Source organism: Mercenaria mercenaria, chromosome 3, assembly GCF_021730395.1.
Source record: "Mercenaria mercenaria strain notata chromosome 3, MADL_Memer_1, whole genome shotgun sequence".
In the NCBI taxonomy this organism is placed as follows: domain Eukaryota; kingdom Metazoa; phylum Mollusca; class Bivalvia; order Venerida; family Veneridae; genus Mercenaria; species Mercenaria mercenaria.
In genome coordinates this window covers 101,275,260-101,296,020 of record NC_069363.1, presented here as the reverse complement: position 1 = coordinate 101,296,020, position 20,761 = coordinate 101,275,260, and the positions used below count along the sequence as shown (strand labels likewise).

At 35.5% G+C, this 20,761-nt stretch overlaps 1 protein-coding gene across 1 annotated transcript in view; it reads right to left on the bottom strand.

Moving 5' to 3' along the window:
- Positions 1-1,105: 1,105 nt before the first annotated feature.
- LOC128555825 (adrenodoxin-like protein 1, mitochondrial) overlaps positions 1,106-20,761 on the bottom strand; it is a 45,622-nt gene continuing 25,966 nt past the window's right edge. The window contains exons 3-6 of the mRNA XM_053539506.1: positions 8,433-8,539; positions 7,049-7,136; positions 6,455-6,507; positions 1,106-6,036 (exon numbers count right to left, since the gene is read on the bottom strand). Coding sequence (XP_053395481.1) covers positions 5,933-6,036; positions 6,455-6,507; positions 7,049-7,136; positions 8,433-8,539 — 352 coding nt within the window. The 3' untranslated portion in view covers positions 1,106-5,932. The remainder of the gene's footprint in view (positions 6,037-6,454; positions 6,508-7,048; positions 7,137-8,432; positions 8,540-20,761) is intronic.

The following is a 20,761-nucleotide window of genomic DNA, read 5'->3' as shown; positions in this document are numbered from 1 at the left end:
TCAATAAGTACTATCAGCATGTGAAGTTTGAAGGTCCTGGGTGCTGTGGTTCCAAGTAAAAGGGCTTCATGCAAAAAGTTAACGTTGGCCCCTGTGACCTTGACCTTTGACCTGGTGACCCCAAGGTCAGTAGGGGTGGTATACTCAATAAGTACTATCAGCATGTGAAGTTTGAAGGTCCTGGGTGCAGTGGTTCGCGAGTAAATTGCCTTCATGCAAAAAGTTAACGTGACTAACGAACGGACGGACATTTGAAAACTAATATGCCTCCCTTTGGGGGGCATAAAAAAACTTGATACAAATGTTCACCACACTGAGACAATGTGCAGAGTGCATGTTCTTGATGGCTTGTTTCAAGGTCTAGATCACACTTAGGGATAAAAGGTCACATGACTACGTTTAGTGTTTGCTCTAACTCTTGAGCTGCTTGAAGTATTTTAAAGAAACTTGGCACAAATGTTAACCACATAGAGTATGAGAAACTAGAATCTTTCAGTCTTTTGACAAGGTTATAACTTACAATGACCTACAATGTTAATAAAAATTATCCATAGACAAATACTGTGACTTTGACAGGGTAACAATTGTTTTAGACAAACAACAGTAAAACTACCCTGAACCCCTGAATCTTCCTACTGTTGACACAGAAAGTTGAGGGTTAGAAATACTATTGTCATCGCCAAATGAATAAATAACTAAACAAATAATGTGTTGGAGTTAATAACCTTTTTTTTCAATTAATATCAATCTAGATATAATTGTCATAAACAAGGGTGTCATAGCCACAAAATACGTCCGTCGAGAGCTTGTTTGAAGAAAAGTTTTTGTACAGGTTTTTGCTCTGGACAAAGTCATTCTTGAATTTAACCTTTGACCTCAAAGTCTGACCTTGACCTTAGACCTAAGGGCCAGGGTCTTGCGCATCACACTCCATCTCATGATTGGGAGTATCTGTGCCAGGTTACATCAAAATCCCTCTATGCATGAAGAAGAAATGCTCTGTAAAAAGTTTGTAGACGCTGCCTGACCGCCCGCCAGGAGAGTATCCATATTACATCCTGTTTTTCAGACAGGTGTATAAAAAGAAAAACAACAGTATGCAATATATTCTTCAACAATTTATTCAAATCCTATAACAATTAAATCACATAGTGATAAACGCTGTACACTCTACCGGTATTTTTTTTTGCAAAAAAAATTGGCATGCAATGTAGAGATACCTAATTCACATATATAATTTCAAAATTTTCATCAACTTCCAAATTCTATTACATCTGCTAGCATGTTTCTAAATGAGATATGTATTGGTTTAAGTAATCAAGAACAATACGTGTACATAAAGTAGAGAGTTAAACAAGAGGGCCATGAAGGCCCTGTATCGCTCACCTGACCTACAGACCTAAAGATCATTAAGATTAACATTCTGACCAAGTTTCATTAAGATATGGTCATAAATGTGGCCTCTAAAGTGTTAACTAGCCATTCCTTTGATTTGACCCCGTGACCTAGTTTTTGACCCGACATGACCCAGATTCGAACTTGACCTAAAGATCATCAAGTTTAACATTCTGACTAAGTTTCATGAATATACAGTCATAAATGTGGCCTCTAGAGTGTTAACAAGGTTTTCCTTTGATATGACCTAGTGACCTAGTTTTTGACCCCAACTGACCCAGATTTAAACTTGACCTAAAGATCATCAAGATTAACATTCTGACAAAGTTTCATTAAGATACGGTCATAAATGTGGCCTCTAAAGTGTTAACTAGCTTTCCTTTGATTTGACCCGGTGACCTAGTTTTTGACTCGACATGACCCAGATTCAAACCTGCCCTTAAGATCATCAAGTTTAACATTCTGACTAAGTTTCATGAAGATACAGTCATAAATATGGCCTCTACAGTGTTAACAAGCTTTTCCTTTGATCTGACCTAGTGACCTAGTTTTTGACCCCACCTGACCCAGATTTTCACTTGACCTTAAGATCATCAAGATTAACATTCTGACCAAGTTTCATTATGATATGGTCATAAATGTGGCCTCTACAGTGTAAACTAGCTTTTCCTTTGATTTGACCTGGTGACCTAGTTTTTGATCCTTCATGACCCAGATTCAAACTGGACCTTAAGATCATCAAGATTAACATTCTGGTCAAGTTTCATGAAGATTGAGCTAAATTGTGACCTCTAGAGTGTTAACAAGCTTTTCCTTTGATTTGACCTGGTGACCTAGTTTTTGACCCCAGATGACCCAATATCGAATTCGTCCAAGATTTTATTGAGGGTAACATTCTGACCAAGTTTCATTAAGATTGGGCCAAAAATGTGACCTCTAGAGTGTTAACAAGCTTTTCCTTTGATTTGATCTGATGACCTAGTTTTTGACCCCAGATGACCCAATATCAAACTCGTCCAAGATTTTATTGAGGGTAACATTCTGACCAAGTTTCATTAAGATTGGGCCAAAAATGTGACCTCTAGAGTGTTAACAAGCTTTTCCTTTGATTTGACCTGATGACCTAGTTTTTGACCCCAGATGATCCAATATCAAACTCGTCCAAGATTTTATTGAGGGTAACATTCTGACCAAGTTTCATTAAGATTGGGTCAAAAATGTGACCTCTAGAGTGTTAACAAGCTTTTCCTTTGATTTGACCTGGTGACCTAGTTTTTGACCCCAGATGACCCAATATCGAACTCGTCCAAGATTTTATCGAGGGTAACATTCTGACTAAGTTTCATTAAGATTGGGCCAAAAATGTGACCTCTAGAGTGTTAACAGTCAAATTGTTGACGACGGACGGACGGACGGACGGACGGACGACGGACGACGACGGACGCCGGACACAGGGTGATCACTAAAGCTCACCTTTGAGCACTTCGTGCTCAGGTGAGCTAAAAAGTTAAATCGTACTGAGCATTACAGAAATACAATTTAAATACAACTTAAAAAAACGACAAATTCAATACTTGAGGACACATGTACTAAACTCACTATTTTTCACCCTCATTGTCATTAACTGAGGAATTATGGAAAACATATAGTTTCTTAGTCACCCATGTATTGAATTTCGGTAAAGATTTATTCTGAATAGTTAAAAAATTGTTAAAGTAACTTTTGATAAAAAAAAACCTCACTGATATGCATTTTTTAAACACAAAATCAGAATTTAAATTTATATGTTTTTGATACTTGTATTCACCTTTACTATTTTCTGACATAAAACAAAGAGCCATAGTTATAACATTTCACTCCATCCAGGGATCAGCCTAGGTCAAAATTTTAGGGAGAAGTGACTTCTCCCTCCACAGAATTTAGGGAGAAGTTGAGAAATTTAAGGAGAAGAATCGGCATAGCATTCAGTTTCTTGCCTATATATATCCACTTTCTGTGGGTCTAGCTGTAACTTATAAACAGTAATTATTTAAGGAAATTGATTCTTGCATTATCATTTTCATGAATTTCTAAATAAAGTATAAACTTAGCTATGAAAAAGTCGCCTTTAAATTTTTATCCGAAATTTACATGTCCGAAATTCGTAAATTTAACAGGTGCACGATCAAAACGGCGTGAAAATTTTCATTAATGTTTCGATTCTCGTACTTTAATAATGCCCGACTTTTGCACCAACTTGTTCAGATTTATACATTTAATTTATTTATTTATTATTTTTTTCGAAAATAATACCAAACTCGTAGTTAATGGCGATCTTTTTACAATATTTTGTACGGCAGTTCTGACGTCCGCGAAATCATTTTTTATCCACAGTACCCGAGCCGTTCATTTACAGAAATTGACCGTAATTATGGTAATTGAAATAATTTTTGAAGTAATCTTTAATAAAATGAAAGAATAATATACAACTGTTGCATAAAATCATGCTCTCATTAAGTTTATCAGCTTTTTACACGCCGAGATTGAAGATTTTCAAAATGGCGGCGGCTTACAATATTACTGATTGACTCTACTGTTAGATATTAATGCTACGATTGGCTGAAGTTCGACAGGCGAGTAGGCGGGGTTGACTATGGATTTATCGATAATTTAATCTAGAATATGCATCAAGTTTTGCAACTTTAAGTAAACAGATAATAACTCACTGAAAATCTCGGCGATTTGGATTTCGCCCGGAGGCGATAATTAGGCGAAGTGGCCGACTTTAAAGCGACGATATCGCTCAAATCGCCTTGTAGGCTGATCCCTGCCATCTATATCTTTGAATATCACTTCACCTCGAGGAATAAAACGTCCTCAAAAATACACTCACAATAATGCCACAATGAAGTTATATGAGCCGCGCCATGAGAAAACCAACATAGTGGGTTTGTGAACAGCATGGATCAAGACCAGCCTGCTCATCTGTGCAGTCTGGTCAGGATCCATGCTGTTCGCTAATGGTTTCTGAAACTGCCATAGGCTTTGAAAGTGAACAGCATGAATTCTGACCAGACTGCATGGATGTGCAAGCTGGTCTGGATCCATGCTGGTCGCAAACCCAACTACATGTACTTTGGTTTTTTTATGGCGCAGCTCATAATTATGTACACTGACATTTAAAATAAAGCACATGATTTTTGCAGACTATAGCAAATAGTTTTTATAAGTTACAATTACATAGCTAATGCGATTAAGTTTTAGAAAATCGAAGGTCTTATTATTCAAAACAAAAGTTATAGAATGCTTGAGGTTGGACAGTTAACTGAAGCAATCTAGAGAAATTTGTAATTATTAATATTTCACTGCTTCTTTTAAAGTTTCTAAACCTTTGGAAACATTTTGGATATCACAAGGACAACGGCCTGAATTCTTTGATCTTTGACTGTGACCACAGGCATATATTATATTCCTTAGTTAGGCCCCTGCATGACAAAAGAATAAAATAATTGTAGCAAAAATCTCCTAAATTTCTTTGGTTTCGACCATTCTTCAATAAACATCTATGTTCCCATCAGAAGACTAATGTTCGCAAATTGCACTAGATGTTTGTAGACTTTGTCAGCTATTCAGCAAAAAGAACTTGATTATGCTGCAACTATGAATGTTGATCTCTTCTTCTGGATTGTCAAAGGTGTAAATTAGTACGCCCTCATTGAGGAAGGCAGTGAGAGATACTTCCAAAATATACGATAAAAAGTTAGTTTTCTTCTGTGTTAATGGATTATTATTCTAAAATTGATTATGCTGGTTCCTGGCTTTTTGGTTCCTTTGTTGTTTTTCAGCTCTTAACTGAATCATTTCATACATCAAACACAGAGATATTCAGTACAACTGGATTGATAGTAGCACAACAAAATATTACAATTTATGAATATCATCACTAAAACAATGTAAGTGGAAACTTGTTCTTGGAGGTTATTTATTACAGTACAACCTCAGTAAACAACATGGCTTAAAGTATGACATTGTTTTAGACACTGAAGTTGTTGCTCTGAAGTTAAAATACTTATAAATTTGTCTAGTTCAAATGAAAATATCTGATCTTTAGGAACTTTATTCCTTAGCCTGCAGGCAGCAATGATTCTACTTTGTGACCAGTGCAGACCAAGATCAGCCTGCACATCCATCCAGTTAAACACCCCTTTTAACAGTTAATGGTACTGTCCAAATTGAAAGATGGACAAGTTCATTATAGATTTTAGCAGGGTAAGGTTAATGCTCTTTAGAGGTGTCCTTCATAGAGGCTTTGCTCTGCAGAGGTTAATTTACAAAGAAACCAGTCTAATTTGAAAGAAACTATATGCTTATGATTTATGAATTAAATAAACAATTGAGGTATTTATTTAGTGTTGTCATTAAGAATATGTACTCTGGAAAGGTAAATTTACTAATACATTTGCCTAAATGGAAGGAAAATATTTTCAGTATTAAGGAGGACCTTTAAAGAAGTATCATTTACAGAGGTAATACTGTATTTCATTATTTATTGTATACATCAGTGAGGTTGAGGTACATGACCATCCACATAAAAGTTCCGGGTCGCAGCTGGTAATTTTACTTCTATTCCGTCAAGCTCTTTTGATAAAGTAATCTGGCAACCTGCAAAATATAGGCAAATTTCTAACACATATATCCATAAAGTTCAACTACATTTCCTAAATTACACAAACTTGTTTGCTTCTTGCAAATATTTTTACCACAGTCAAGGGCCATAAATTTGGCCTTGCAAAGTGAAATCCTTAACAAAACCATTGGTGCACATACTAACATGCTGCATAAAAATCCTATGATGTTTGATGACTCTGTGTTATTCACAACATAAATTCGGACAGACTGGCTAACAAAAGCACAGACAAGAGACCTGGGTAAATCATTAGTTTTATATTTTATATAATTGGTCACCAAGTCATTTTTTGTTTATTAGTCACAATTGGAATATATATGAAAACTAATAATGTACAAAAAAGTTTAAACACAGAGTTTGTGAACATATTTTTGTACTTCTGTAAAAGTTTACCTAATCTAGAGTTTTCTTTCAGGAAAGGTGCCATATCCAACATGTCATCTTCCCTAAAATATATGGAAAAACAAAATGTATTCATTTTTCCTAAAATGTATGGAAACAAAAATGTATTCATCTCAAAGAAATGGATTTTAGTGAAAAGCTGTATCTGGCCTTTAACATCTGTCATAGAAGTACAGTATACCTTTTAAACAATATAAATTTATTTTCATATTACTTGCCTTTTCACTTTTGACAGTACAGTTTTGTTTTATATACAAATATCTCTTTACATCACTTTTTTGTGTAAACAAAATATACCATAACATATTCAATGACAGTTATATGACATAGAAAGGTAAGAACAACTCGAGGCTACAGATATAGATGTCTAGAGGTCGACCCCTCTCCCCCACCAGACTAGGCAAAGTTTTGTGACTGATAATCATCCTCTTCCTCTGATTAATGAGGGAAAGTTGTAATAACAAGTAGGTATTAGTTAGTAATGGTTGAGAAATTGACTCATGAAATACTTAATAAATGACCACCATTACATACTCCATTTTGAAAAATTGTAGAAGCAAAGGTACAAAATGATACACAACTTACTCCTCTTTTGGTTCTTGTATTTTATCGGAGTAATCTTCATGTACATAAACATGACATGTAGAGCAGGCTAAAGATGCTTCACACGCCCCTGTAAACAGAAATAGTGAAAAAACATGATGTCAAGATACACTACTAGAACTGCTTATAAATTCAAGGGCCATAACTCTTATGTAGAAATTAATCTTGATCTGGCTTGTCATTGAACTTTACCTATATTTTCTAGAGATACATATTCAGATTCTGTATAAATTTAGTGTAGTTCCAATAACAAGAGCACTGCCTTGCAGGTGCTGACACTCATCTGATTTTTTTGTATAATAGAAAAATTGTCCTACTCATGATTTTCTAAGTCCAAAAAGGGCCATAATTCTTGCAAAAAGCAGGATGGAGTTATGTTTCTTGATGAACAGAGTCAGCTTATGATGGTGAACAACAGTTGCAAGTTTCAAAGCAATAGCTTTGATAGTTTAGGAGAAAAGTTTACCTTAACATAAAACTTAACCAATAAATCTGATATTTTCTATGTCCAAAAGGGGCCATAATTCTTGCAAAAAGCAGGACAGAGTTATGTTTCTTGCTGTACAGGCTCAGCTATTGATGGTGAACAAGAGTTGCAAGTTTTAAAGCAATAGCTTTGATACTATTGCTTGATAGTTTATGAGAAAAGCTGACCTAAACATAAAACTTAACCAAGAAATCTGATTTTGTAAGTCCAAAAGGGGCAATAATTCCTGCAAAAAGCAGGACAGAGTTATGACTCTTACTGTTCAGGGTCAGCTTATGATGGTGAACAACTGTTGCAAGTTTCAAAGCAATAGCTTTGATAGTTTAGGAGAAAAGTTGACCTAAACATAAAACTTAACCAAGAAATCTGATATTTTCTTTCTAAGTCCAAAAGGGGCCATAATTCTTGCAAAAAGCAGGATGGAGTTATGTTTCTTGCTGTACAGGGTCAGCTATTGATGGTAAACAAGTGTTCCAAGTTTCAAAGCAATAGCTTTGATAGTTTAGGAGAAAAGCTGACCTAAACATAAAACTTAACCAGGCAACGCCGACTTTGACGCCGATCAAGTGATGACAATAACTCATCTTTTTTTTTTCTCAAAAAATCAGATGAACTAAAAATGCTTTAGTAATTTAGAGTATACTGTCAATTTTCACAGTACTAAATAATTCAAGGGCCATTACTCAAGAGCCATCGAGTATATCCAGCTGGTTATCAAACATGGCCAAGATGATAAATTATGCTCATAATCATTCTGATCTAGTTTGGTGCACTTCAGATAAGAACTGCTCCAGCTTTTTTAGCAAAACCTTTGGATATGTATGAAAGTCTAAAATCACAAAATTTACAATAAATATTCACTAAATTTGAAATATTTACCTTCTAGTTCAACCCCGTATCTGTGAGCTAGGTACATAACATTATCCCCTACTTTTCCTTTCACAGCAATTCTTTCTCCATTTCTGTCTATATAAGTTATATTTACTCTGAAAATATAGCAGAAATCATATAAAGCATACTTCTTGTCAAGTGTATTCTGACACTTACAGATATTTTTGAATATCTGAATGTTATTTTTAAATTAACAAAACAAGATGGCCATAGGCCACTAACCAGAGTAACACCCCAGAACAGTGTAAACATGTTTGACCTAGTGACCCAGTTTTTGACATCACATGACCCAGTTTCAACTTCATCCAAGTATTCAAGTAGATGTCGTCAACATTCTGACCAAGTTTTATGAAGATTGGAGCAAAACTGCCTCCAGAGTGTAAACAAGATTTTTCTTGGACTAAGTGACCTAGTCTTTCTCCCAACCTGAACCAGTTTTAACCAGTCCTAAATTTCTTGGATACAAATATTCTGACCAATTTTCATTAAGATTGGACCAAAAATGTGGCCAGAGTATAAAGATGCATTTTCTTTTGTTTGACCAAGTGTCCTAGTTTTTGACCTAACATGACCCAGATCAAAACCTGTCCATGATTTTAGGAAAACAATTATTCTGACAAAGTTCCGTGACAATTGGAGCAAAATGTGGCCTCTAGAATGTAAACAAGCTTTTCCAAGTGACCTAGTTTTTGACTCTACATGACCCAGATTTAAGAACATATAAGACTACATGATACAAAACATTATGACCAAATTTTATGAAGATTAAATAAAAAATGTGGCCTCTAGAGTGTAAACAAGCTTTTCCTTTGATCTGACCAGGTGACCTAATATTTGAACCCATATGACCCACATTAAAACCTGGCCTAAAGATCATCAAGATGTACATTCTGACAAAGTTTCATGAAGATAGGGTCATAAATGTGGCCTCTAGAGTGTTTACAAGATTTTCCTATGATCTGACAATATGACCTAGTTTTTGACCACACATGACCCGGTTTTGAATTTGACCTACAGATCATCAAGACAAATATTCTGACCAAAGGATAATAGGTAAGGGTAGATTTCTCGGAAGCACAGAGCACCAAAAACACAGCCCCAGAGCCACGCATTTACATAGTAGGACCACAGCAAAAAGAAGCTGTAATGGAAATATATTTCAGACGGGTTGCTTCAAACATCCAACAAGTACATATTAAACTATGCTAAATATTGATGGAGAGGAAGGAAACAGCAAGGGGCGAAATGGGGTCGGGGGTGGGGGAGGAATCCGAAGGGGAAAGTTAAACAAGGACGAATATACAAGGGAATGCAATGTTCTTTAAAAACAGTCGCACTACAACATAAACCACAATAGCGCAGACACTCATGTACCTAAGATAAACACACAACTATGAACAACTAAATAACATAGAAAAACGAACAAGCAACACATAAGAAAACAGTAGAGCACCGTTATAATTTCATAAAGAATGGGTTACAAATGTGGTCTCTAAAGTGTTAACAAGGCAAATGTTGACGGACATTATGGACAACGCAAGCTGGACGATGCCACACTCTGCACAATGACTGGTCACAATAGCAACTAGTCAAGTAGTCAACTTGAACACTTTGGTTCTGGTGAGCTAAAAAAAATATCGAATGTCTACACAGGTGCTCAAATTCAACATAATAAGTTGAATAAATATAAAAATAAACATGATGAAGAAATGGCCTGAACGAGCCTCCAAATACAACACTATGAAAAGGGGTCGCAATTCAGCAATAACTAGAGCTACTTTTGAGAAAAGCGCATGTCTCCCACAACTGCCTAATCATCTATACACTAAGTCAGTGTTTTTATACTGTTTAGTCACAACAAATATACCTTTGAAGAGTAAAATGGCTGATTTTCAGTAATTCAAGGGCCATATCTCTGAAGTGCCTAGGCCAATTTTGCTAGTTATCGAATCTGGGAGAGGAATTATGGTCATACACATTTTGTTTAAGTTTGGTGAAGATCGGATAAAAAATGTATGACTTGGAGTGCGGACAAGATGAATGGTTTTTGGTGCATGTTTGAGAATGAAGACTTTTTTATGAGTCTAAGTGATTCATTAGTTATTGTCAAGGGCCATAATTCGGAAGTGTCTTAACCGATCTGGCTAGTTATCGAACTTGGCCAAGGTCTTATTTGCAAACACATTTTGTTCGAGTTTGGTGAAGATCGGATACGAAATGTTTGACTTAGAGTGCAGACAAGATGAATGGTTTTTGGTGCATGTTTGAGAATGAAGACTTCAGCATTTTTATGCATCTAGGTGATTCATAAATTATTGTCAAGGGCCATAATTCCGAAGTGTCTTGGCCGATTTAGCTAGTTATCGAACTTGGCTAAGGTCTTATGGTCAAACACATTTTGTTCAAGTTTGGTGAAGATCGGATGAGAAATATTCGACTTAGAGTGCGGACAAGATGAATGGTTTTTGATGCAGGTTTGAGAATGAAGACTTCAGCATTTTTATGCATCTAGGTGATTCATAAATTATTGTCAAGGGCCATAATTCCGAAGTGTCTTGGCCGATTTAGCTAGTTATCGAACTTGGCTGAGGTCTTATGGTCAAACACATTTTGTTCAAGTTTGGTGAAGATCGGATGAGAAATATTCGACTTAGAGTGCGGACAAGATGAATGGTTTTTGGTGCATGTTTGAGAATGAAGACTTCAGCATTTTTATGCATCTAGGTGATTCATAAATTATTGTCAAGGGCCATAATTCCGAAGTGTCTTGGCCGATTTAGCTAGTTATCGAACTTGGCTAAGGTTTTATGGTCAAACACATTTTGTTCAAGTTTGGTGAAGATCAGATGAGAAATATTCGACTTAGAGTGCGGACAAGATGAATGGTTTTTGGTGCATGTTTGAGAATGAAGACTTCAGCATTTTTATGCATCTAGGTGATTCATAAATTATTGTCAAGGGCCATAATTCCGAAGTGTCTTGGCCAATTTAGCTAGTTATCGAACTTGGCTGAGGTCTTATGGTCAAACACATTTTGTTTAAGTTTGGTGAAAATCGGATGAGAAATGTTTGACTTAGAGTGCGGACAAGCTTTGTGACAGACACACACACAGACAGACAGACTGGAGTAAATCAATATGTCTCCCACACCACTGTATGGTGGGAGACATAATAAATCCAAGTGAAACCTGCTGATTATATTTATCATCAAAGTACCTGTTTTCAAACCCTAAACTTTAACTAATGACTGATAAGGTAAATAAGGTACCTGCTACAGTTTTCAAAATTAAAAATGCATGAAAAATAAATATTTTATTTAATTAAATTCAACGGAATGTGCAAAAATGGTGTTTTTCACTATTACTTTTTGCATGTTTCACATATATCCATAACATAAAACTTCTGTTTTTAATATGTAAAGCAAAATATGTTTTGGAGGGAATTACTTACAGCCTCCTCTTCAAAGTCATATACATGTGACATATCCAAAAATATATTTGTACAATTTCATTTAAATGTGTTATATTGCATATGTAAAGTTTGATCGAAAATGTGACTGAAAAAAAGCTTTACAACTCCAGTTAAATGAATTCTTACCATTCTTATAAACAATTCGAATAATATCTTGTAAATAGCAATATCATTTTGCTTTTGTTTTATTGACAAAATATGTTTCTGAAGTATTTGGATAATTATAAGCCTGATTAAAGTACCACTTCAACTCTTTTAAGATAATAATTTTTAGACTTTATTCTTAATTTTCCTGTCATTCCTTATTTCATCTGGATTTGAGATAAAGAAACAAACATAAAAAGTGATAAATATCAAAATTTGCCAATTAAAACTAAAAAAGTTCAAAAATTTAAATATTGCTTTATTAAATAATTCATTAATTTCAAATGTCGAAGTCATCAATTGTATGAAATTTCCTCCAATTTCTTAGGGATTTGAAAACTTATAATTAGATGGTATAACCACAATATTTAATACAAATCACTTCTGAGACATTTCACTGAAATATGATTGACAGCGGTAAATTATTCAACTGTAAATTACCTGTAGAATATATGCAACTGCTTGAATTGGTACAGATCATTCCTAGTATGAAATTTCTTGGGCTTTTGTGCTTTATAATCATATCATATAGTTATTGGTAATATTTATGCAGACCTGTAAACCTTTGTCAGCTAAGTAAAACTTTGAACTTACAACTTGGTGAGAATGGGAACAGAGCAAACTCACCAATTTGACATTCAAAGCACTCGAAGCAGGCACTCTACCACTAGGCTGTAGGGTTTGTTCTTGGCAATGGGTATGATATGTTGCCTGATTATTGGAATGATACTGTAGATAGGACCATGTTTTAATGTATCGAAACAATAGGAAGAAGTTATATACCCTCAGAATAACTTCATCAGGAAATTGCAGCAGATAACCAGTTCAGAGAAACAAGAGGGCCATGATGGCCCTATATCGCTCACCTGTTATCATTGCACTTAAGGACAAGTCTTCAAGGTCAAAAGATCATAATAGAAATCAATCAAAAGAATTATGAGAAAATATAGTTGAAATTTTCTTTAAGTAACTTTAAAAACAAGATTTGAAAACTTGTTGTAGAGGTCCACTAGGCAATGCTACATGTCAAATATCTAAGCTCTTCTGGTTTATTTTTAGAAAATTTTGAAGATTTTTCTATGTACAATCAAGTAACCCCATGGGGCAGGGTCAATTTGACCCCAGGGGTCATGATTTGAATAAACTTTGTAAAAGTCTAATAGGCAATGCTACATGTCAAATATCTAAGATCTAGGCATTCTGGTTTATTTTTAGAATTTTTTAAAAAGATTTTCCTATGTAAAATCAAGTGACCCCTGGGGCGGAGTCAATTTTGACCCCGGGGGACCAGGTTTGAACAAATTTTGTAGAGGTCCACTAGGCAATGCCACATGTCAAATATCTAGTCTCTAGGCCTTCTAGTTTATTTTTAGAAAATTTTTGAAGATTTTCCTATGTAAAACCAAGTGACCCCTGGGGCGGGGTCAATTTTGACCCAGGGGGTCATGATATGAACAAATTTTGTAGAGGTCCACTAGGTAATGCTACATGTGAAATATCTAAGCTCTAGGCCTTCTGGTTTATTTTTAGAAAACTTTTGAAGATTTTCCTATGTAAAGTCAAGTGACCCCTAGGGCGGGGTCAATTTTGACCCCCGGGTCATAATTTGAACAACTTTACTAAAGGTCCACTAGGCAATGCTACATGTCAAATATCTAAGCTCTAGGACTTCTGGTTTTTGAGAAGAAGATTTTTTAAATATTTTCCTATGTAAAATCAAGTGACCCCTGGGGTGGGGTCAATTTTGACCCCGGGGGCCATGATTTGAACAAATTTTGTAAAGGTCCACTAGGCAATGCTACATGTGAAATATCTAAGCTCTAGGCCTTCTGGTTTATTTTTAGAAATTTTTTGAAGATTTTCCTATGTAAAATCAAGTGACCCCTGGGGCGGGGTCAATTTAGACCCCGGGGTCATGATTTGAACAATTTTAGTAGAGGTCCACTAGGCAATGCTACATGTCAAATATCTAAGCTCTAAGGCTTCTGGTTTTTGAGAAGAAGATTTTTTAAGATTTTCTTATGTAAAATCAAGTGACCCCTGGGGCCGGGTCAATTTTGACCCCAGGGTCATGATTTGAACAAATTTGGTAGAGGTCCACTAGGCAATGCTTCACACCAAATATCTAAGCTCTAGGGCTTCTGGTTTTTGAGAAGAAGATTTTTAAAGTTTTTCCTTTCGGTTGCCATGGCAACCAGTGTTCTGCATGGAATTCAATTCTTTGAACAATTTTGAAAGGGGGCCATCCAAGGAACATCCCTATGAAGTTTCATCAAAATTGGCCTGTTGGTTTAGGAGGAGATGTTGTTTAAAGGAAAGTGTGGACGGACGGACGGACGGACGGACGGACGGACGGACAGACGGACGGACGGACGGACGGACGGACGCCGGACGGTGAGCGATCACAATACCTCACCCTGAGCACTTTGTGCTCAGGTGAGCTAAAAAGGCATACTAAAACATGGTCCTACTTTATTTTATTTTTGATTCTCATACATCGTAGATGGAATAGGCAAGCACTATTTCATGGCACACTGTGGTGTCAAATATAGTAGGTCAATGTGGCGAAAATGTTTAACTGTTCTTTTGTTGTATTAAAACGCAGATGGTTACACATCCCACAGAATAACTTAGGAGTGCATAAACATCTGATCAGTAATTCAACTTAATTAATAAATAATTTAGTGTGTAGACTACGAGTGAGTTTCATATCATATGTCTAATAATTGATTCAGAATATAAGAATTAAGTGTAACACCATTCTGATATATTCTGATTCTGAAATGTCTTTAAATGTGGTAGCAGTCTTTCTCTGCATGTGTGTGGCACTAAATAATATGTTAAGATGATTTGATGTCAGAATTGCCATATTTCAATGAAAATTTGCATGTTTTTTCATATTAGAATGAAGAAATGAGCCACGCCATGAGAAAACCAACATAGTGGGTTTGCGACCAGCATGGATCCAGACCAGCCTGCGCATCTGCGCAGTCTGGTCTGGATCCATGCTGTTCGATTTCAAAACCTACTGTAATCAGAGAAACCGTTAGCGAACAGCATGGATCCTGACCAGACTGCGCGGATGTGCAGGCTGGTCTGGATCCATGCTGGTCGCAAACCCACTATGTTGGTTTTCTCATGGCGCGGCTCAATTTTAACTATAAATTATAGCAGAAACATGCTTTAAGATATTGAAGCAATATGAAGAGAATATAAAAGAATTACAAAAATCTTGGGAGACAAGGAAGAAAAAAACAAAGAGCACTCTCCAACCCTGTCAGATCCTGATGAAACATGATGGGAGAATCATGTAGTACACCAATTTTCAATCCCCGTACACAGGCACAAGTATCGGACCTGGGACAAAAAATATGACCAGATTGATAAAAATCCTTGTTTTCATCCTAAATTTGTCGAAAATTAAAAATATACAGTAAAATATGAGCCCCCCTTCAAAAGATCATAACATAATTATGTCTACTGGGTTAGGGTTAGGGATATGTATCTTTTGAAGGGGACTCGTATTTTACTGTATATTTTTAATTTTCAACACATTTAGGATGATAACAAGGATTTTTATCAATCTGGTCATATTTTGTCCCAGGTCCGATACTCGTGCCTGTGTCCCCGTACAGTTAAGGTGATAAATGTTGCACTCTTTGGTTTAGGGGTTTTTTTTGCTCAAGGAACATGTAGTTCAATACTGTTTTAAATACACATTATCATTATTGTGAAATGTATATCTCTTGTTATCTTAGTTAATGATCTTGTGCATTGTAACATTTGGTGTTGTGAAGGTAAGTAACAAGTGACTGACTAACACTGTTTAAATTTCGAGAGTTATCCTATTAAAAAAACAGGAAGAGGAAGTATAAATATACGCCATTGCTAAGGAGTTTATTAAACATTCAGAGGAATTTGAATCCAGAGAATTTTATTACAATAATCAATTTGCTGACTTCATACCAAAAAAGGTATTTTCTTTCTCATATTTCAAAGTTGTTTTTTTTCTTCTATTAAAAGAATACTCCAAAATGGCCATTTTAGGCCTAAAAAAAATTCTTTGTTTCCAGTAACGTTCTCAAAAAAATTAGGGTAGGTAGGTCGGAAATTTTTTTTGGGGGGGATTTTTTTTTTTATTAAGGGAGACTTTTCGGAAATTATTTTTGTGTCAAAAAATGAATACAATTAGGGGGGTTATGCCTTTAGAGCATCAGTAAGTTGATTTCTAACAGCACTGACCATATTAAATAAAGCATGAAAAGTGCAGTTTTGCAACTTTTTGTCCTTTTTTTGGTCCAAAAAAAGTTGAAAAAATTATTCTCCAAGGCCATAAAAACATTTACGGTCGGGCCAAAAATTTAGGGTAGGTCGGGATACCGGAAACAAACAAATTTTTTTTTTTACGCTTTATTTGGACATGAATTTAGGAATAGTAAAATCAATAGGATTTGTTTTACTCATTGCAACAACTAAATACTGGAAAATAAATCTCCCAGAAATACTTGTGATTTCTGATTACAGTTAAACCTGTGCTAAATACCACCCCCCAAATAAAGATCACTTTACTGGAAATTATTATTGTACCCACCGAACAACAAAGTTGTAATTGTACACCCCCCCCCCCCCCCCACGAATAAACAAAGTTGTAAGGGGTGGGGGGAGTATACTGGTTTCAGGTTGTCTGTCTGTCCGTCCATCTGTCCGTAGACACAATCTTATGCGCACCATCTCTCCTCATCTCCTTGATACAATTTAATGAAACTTCACACAAGTGATCAGTAACAACAGTAGTTGTGCATGGGTCACATTAGGTTCTTTCAGAAATTTTTTTTGCAGAGTTATGGGACTTTGTTTTTTGTTACTACACTATAAACATAGACACAATATTGTGCTCACCATCTCTCCCATTCCCTTGACACAATTTAATGAAACTTCACACAAGTGATCAGTACCAACAGTAGTTGTGCATGGGGCATGTTAGGTTCTTTTAAAAAAAAAATTGCAGAGTTATGGGACTTTGTTTCTTGTTAACATACTATGTTCATACAGTCTGCATCATGCAATCTTGTGCACGCCTAATCTTCCGAACCCTTGTACACAATTTAATGAAACTTCCCACAAGTGATCAGTACCAACCCTAGTTGTGCATGGTGCATGTTACGTTCTTTTGGATAAATATTCTGCATAGTTATGGGACTTTGTTTTTTGTTACTATACTGTATATCTACAGTCTATATACATACAGTCCACATAATGTACCGTGTCAGTGCATGCGGGGGGTACATTCATCACCTTTAGTGATAGCTCTAGTTAATGCCTGTATTTTCTATCAGATGTAAAAAAAAATTGTTTCTTTCCGGTATCAACAAGTGTAAAGACCTTCCCTAAATTTTTAGCCTGACCCTAAAATGTTTTTATGGCCTTGGAGGATGTTTTTTTTTCAACTTTTTGACAAGAACTGCAAAACTGCACATTCTATTCTTTAAACATGGTCAATGATGTTAGAAATCAACTTACTGAAATCTCCTTATTTGTTTTGAAGTTTTTGACACAAAAATAATTTCCAGAAAGTCTCTCTTCATAAAAAAAAAATTCCCAACTACCTACCCTATTTTTTTCAGCATGTTACCGGAAACAAAGAATTTTTTTAGGCCTTATGGTTAAATATAAATAGTGTAAATTTACTTGTGATGAGAAACTACCAGTCTAATAAAGAGGCTTTTTTCCATTTCCTAAAAGTTTTAAAGGTAAATGTATTTTAAAACAATTTGACATTTTGAAAATATAGCACATAATTATTCCTTTAGCAATAGATATAATGTTTGACATAATCCTATAATACTCTCAAAGATCAGAAGGTTACTAAGGGAAGATAAAAATGGAAGAGCTGTAACTCTGCAAGACAATATGTCACTTCCACTGATAACATTTCATTCTAACAAGATCCCTTCCATTTTTCTATTTAACAACTGTGTATTATTTTACAAAAATTCACTGTTCTAAAATAAAACTGCTGTTCTTGTCACTTTTCGCGGCTGTTTTAACAGTTGAGAAAACATGTGTTAACAGTAAGAGTCTTGCACTCGCATGCTGTTACCTTTTTATATATGCGCATTCCATGGCAAAGAGTAAACATCATTCAGCTCTCAGACAGGTAATTCAAAACGAAATGACGTCAATGTAAAAAACAACTCTTCAGATATTCCCGTGCATTTTTTGGAAATTTAATGACGTTGAGTGACATTCTAATCATTTATCAGTTGTTTTTACGCATTTTATGCTAGAATAGTGTTAGCACATGTTCATTTCTTGTTATAAAATCTGCAGAATCCCTTGGGATACAATGGTAACCTCGAGCTCGCCTTTACAGGCTCGGGCGCCAACCAATCCCTGGAGTCTGCAGATGTTATTACATGAAAAATCATGTGTTATCCTTACATTCTGATGTCACAATTATAACGTCATAGTGTCAAATGGCATAGCAGCATGCTGGAAAAGAAACATGCAACAGAAAAACGTCAAACATTTAATGGATATCGTCAACTGGATGTACTTTAAAATCCTGAAATAATATCTCTCATTTAGTGATTTGTTTTTGAATAAAATCATGTGTTTGTTGTTCAGATGTGTATGGTTATATAAGGGCTGCACCCACGTGATTATAATTACTTCCCATCTGAACTCTAAACAATGGTTTTATTCAATGCGAGATATATTTAAATATTTCTTAAACAAAGACTAAGAATATTAGGACTACAACACAGTTTACATAATTATATTTAAGAAATAATTTATATAGCAAAAGAGTGCTTTATAATTAACACTATTTATGCTCAATGGGTAGTTATACGTTGGTTGTAATAATTTCATGAGTGCACAGCCCTTGTGAAATTTTCTGAACACAGTATATCACCAAAGTGTATAAATAGTGTTTAAACACGCTTGTGCTTTAAATTATTCTGATTCTAATATGCTCTTAATCTAAAACAGTAGATAAAATATAGAGGCATTTTTTCTTGGTCGCAAAAAAATCTTTGACATCACCACACATTAACGTAACATCATTCTAGCATGAATGTTTTAACAGAGACAAGCATATAAAAATATAGGTTGAGAGCCAGTCTACATAATTATATAATAGGATGATTCTATTTTTCAGAATGTTTCAACAACCTGGTTATATTGAGAATGTGTCACTGAGACTGTCAGAGATTCTTGCTGATATAGGAGTGGATGAGAGGATTGTTCTTAAGAGAAGAAGAGCATACCTGCTAGCAGGAACTATGTTTACAATATCACCACAACTATATGAGCATTGTTCATTTTACTTCTTAGGCAGTCAATCTGAGGGCTCTACCACACTGGGACTAGGCTCAGACATTGATCATCTTGCTTGTTACTCTAATGTGATACAAGACTGGGCTGACTGGGAACCTGATATGAAAAATTACTTGATGATCCAGGATGAGACTGTATCACCTGGTTATTGTCTGCTACAATGTCTTAAAAAGGATGCTCCTCTTCCAGACAATGATGTACATAATGAACATTACTGCAGAGACAGAACAGGAAGAATACTGCAAAGGAATACATATATACCTGCAATTTTTTTAACAGTAGCTGAAACTTTAGGGGGTGGAGTAAGACATGGTCCAGCATATGCAGAAGAAGGACAGCCTGGGATTATAGATTCTGACCTTGTTTTTGCCTACACCTGTAAATCATGGCCTCTACAAGCTAGACAATGGTTAGACAAGCAAGGTGTAGGTCAGTGGCCTTCAGATCATATGAAGAGATATTGTAGCAGTACTGGATGTTTTGTTGTTGCTGTTGGTAGCAAGGGCAGTGTAAATGAAGAGCTTGAATGGAGAATATCAACATCACTAGTTGAAAGGTGTTTAATGTTTAATCTCAATATTACACAGATCCGATGTTATGTGTTGATGAAGATGATATTAAAAATCTTCATCAAGCCACACTTTGGAGACACTATTTCCAGTTTCATGTGTAAAACAGTACTGTTCCACTGTATTGCAAACACACATTCTAACATCTGGAGAGAAAATAACTTACTTGTTTGTCTATCATTGTGTATATTTGTCCTGTGCAACTGTATTCTGAATGAAAATTGTCCTCATTTTATCATACCTGGAAACAACTTGATGAGAGGACATATTTCTCATGAATCTAAACCTTACATTCTTGAAATACTGGGGTATATTATAAACAATGAAGGGAGAGCATTACTGGAGATTGAATGTGATAATCTTGGTGCAAGGATTCTGCTGAAGTTGAGTAATTTGCTCTCAGTCAAAACAAGTAACATAATTTCAGGACAATTATTATATATGACTTCAAGCTACATTTTTGAGCAAATTAAGGCCAGAGTTTTTTTATTTTTCGTTTTACGGGAGCGCCGGTCCTAAATATTGCAAAAGTGGAATAAAATTAAAATTCATTTTCCCGAGTTTTATTTTATTTTTTCCGCCGGTCGGTTGTTTTCAGCCCCCAAAAAAATAAAATTAGTCTATTTTCACCTGGACGTAATTTCACAGGAAGGGAGTTTAACGTGTGCAAAATATCGTGTTTTGCCGTACATTTATCGGCATTAACAGGGTGTAAAATTCTACTCGCCTGCTCGCATTGGCGAGTTAAGTCTGAGTAGGACGAGTGGACCTCGCTGTGTACTCGACCGATCG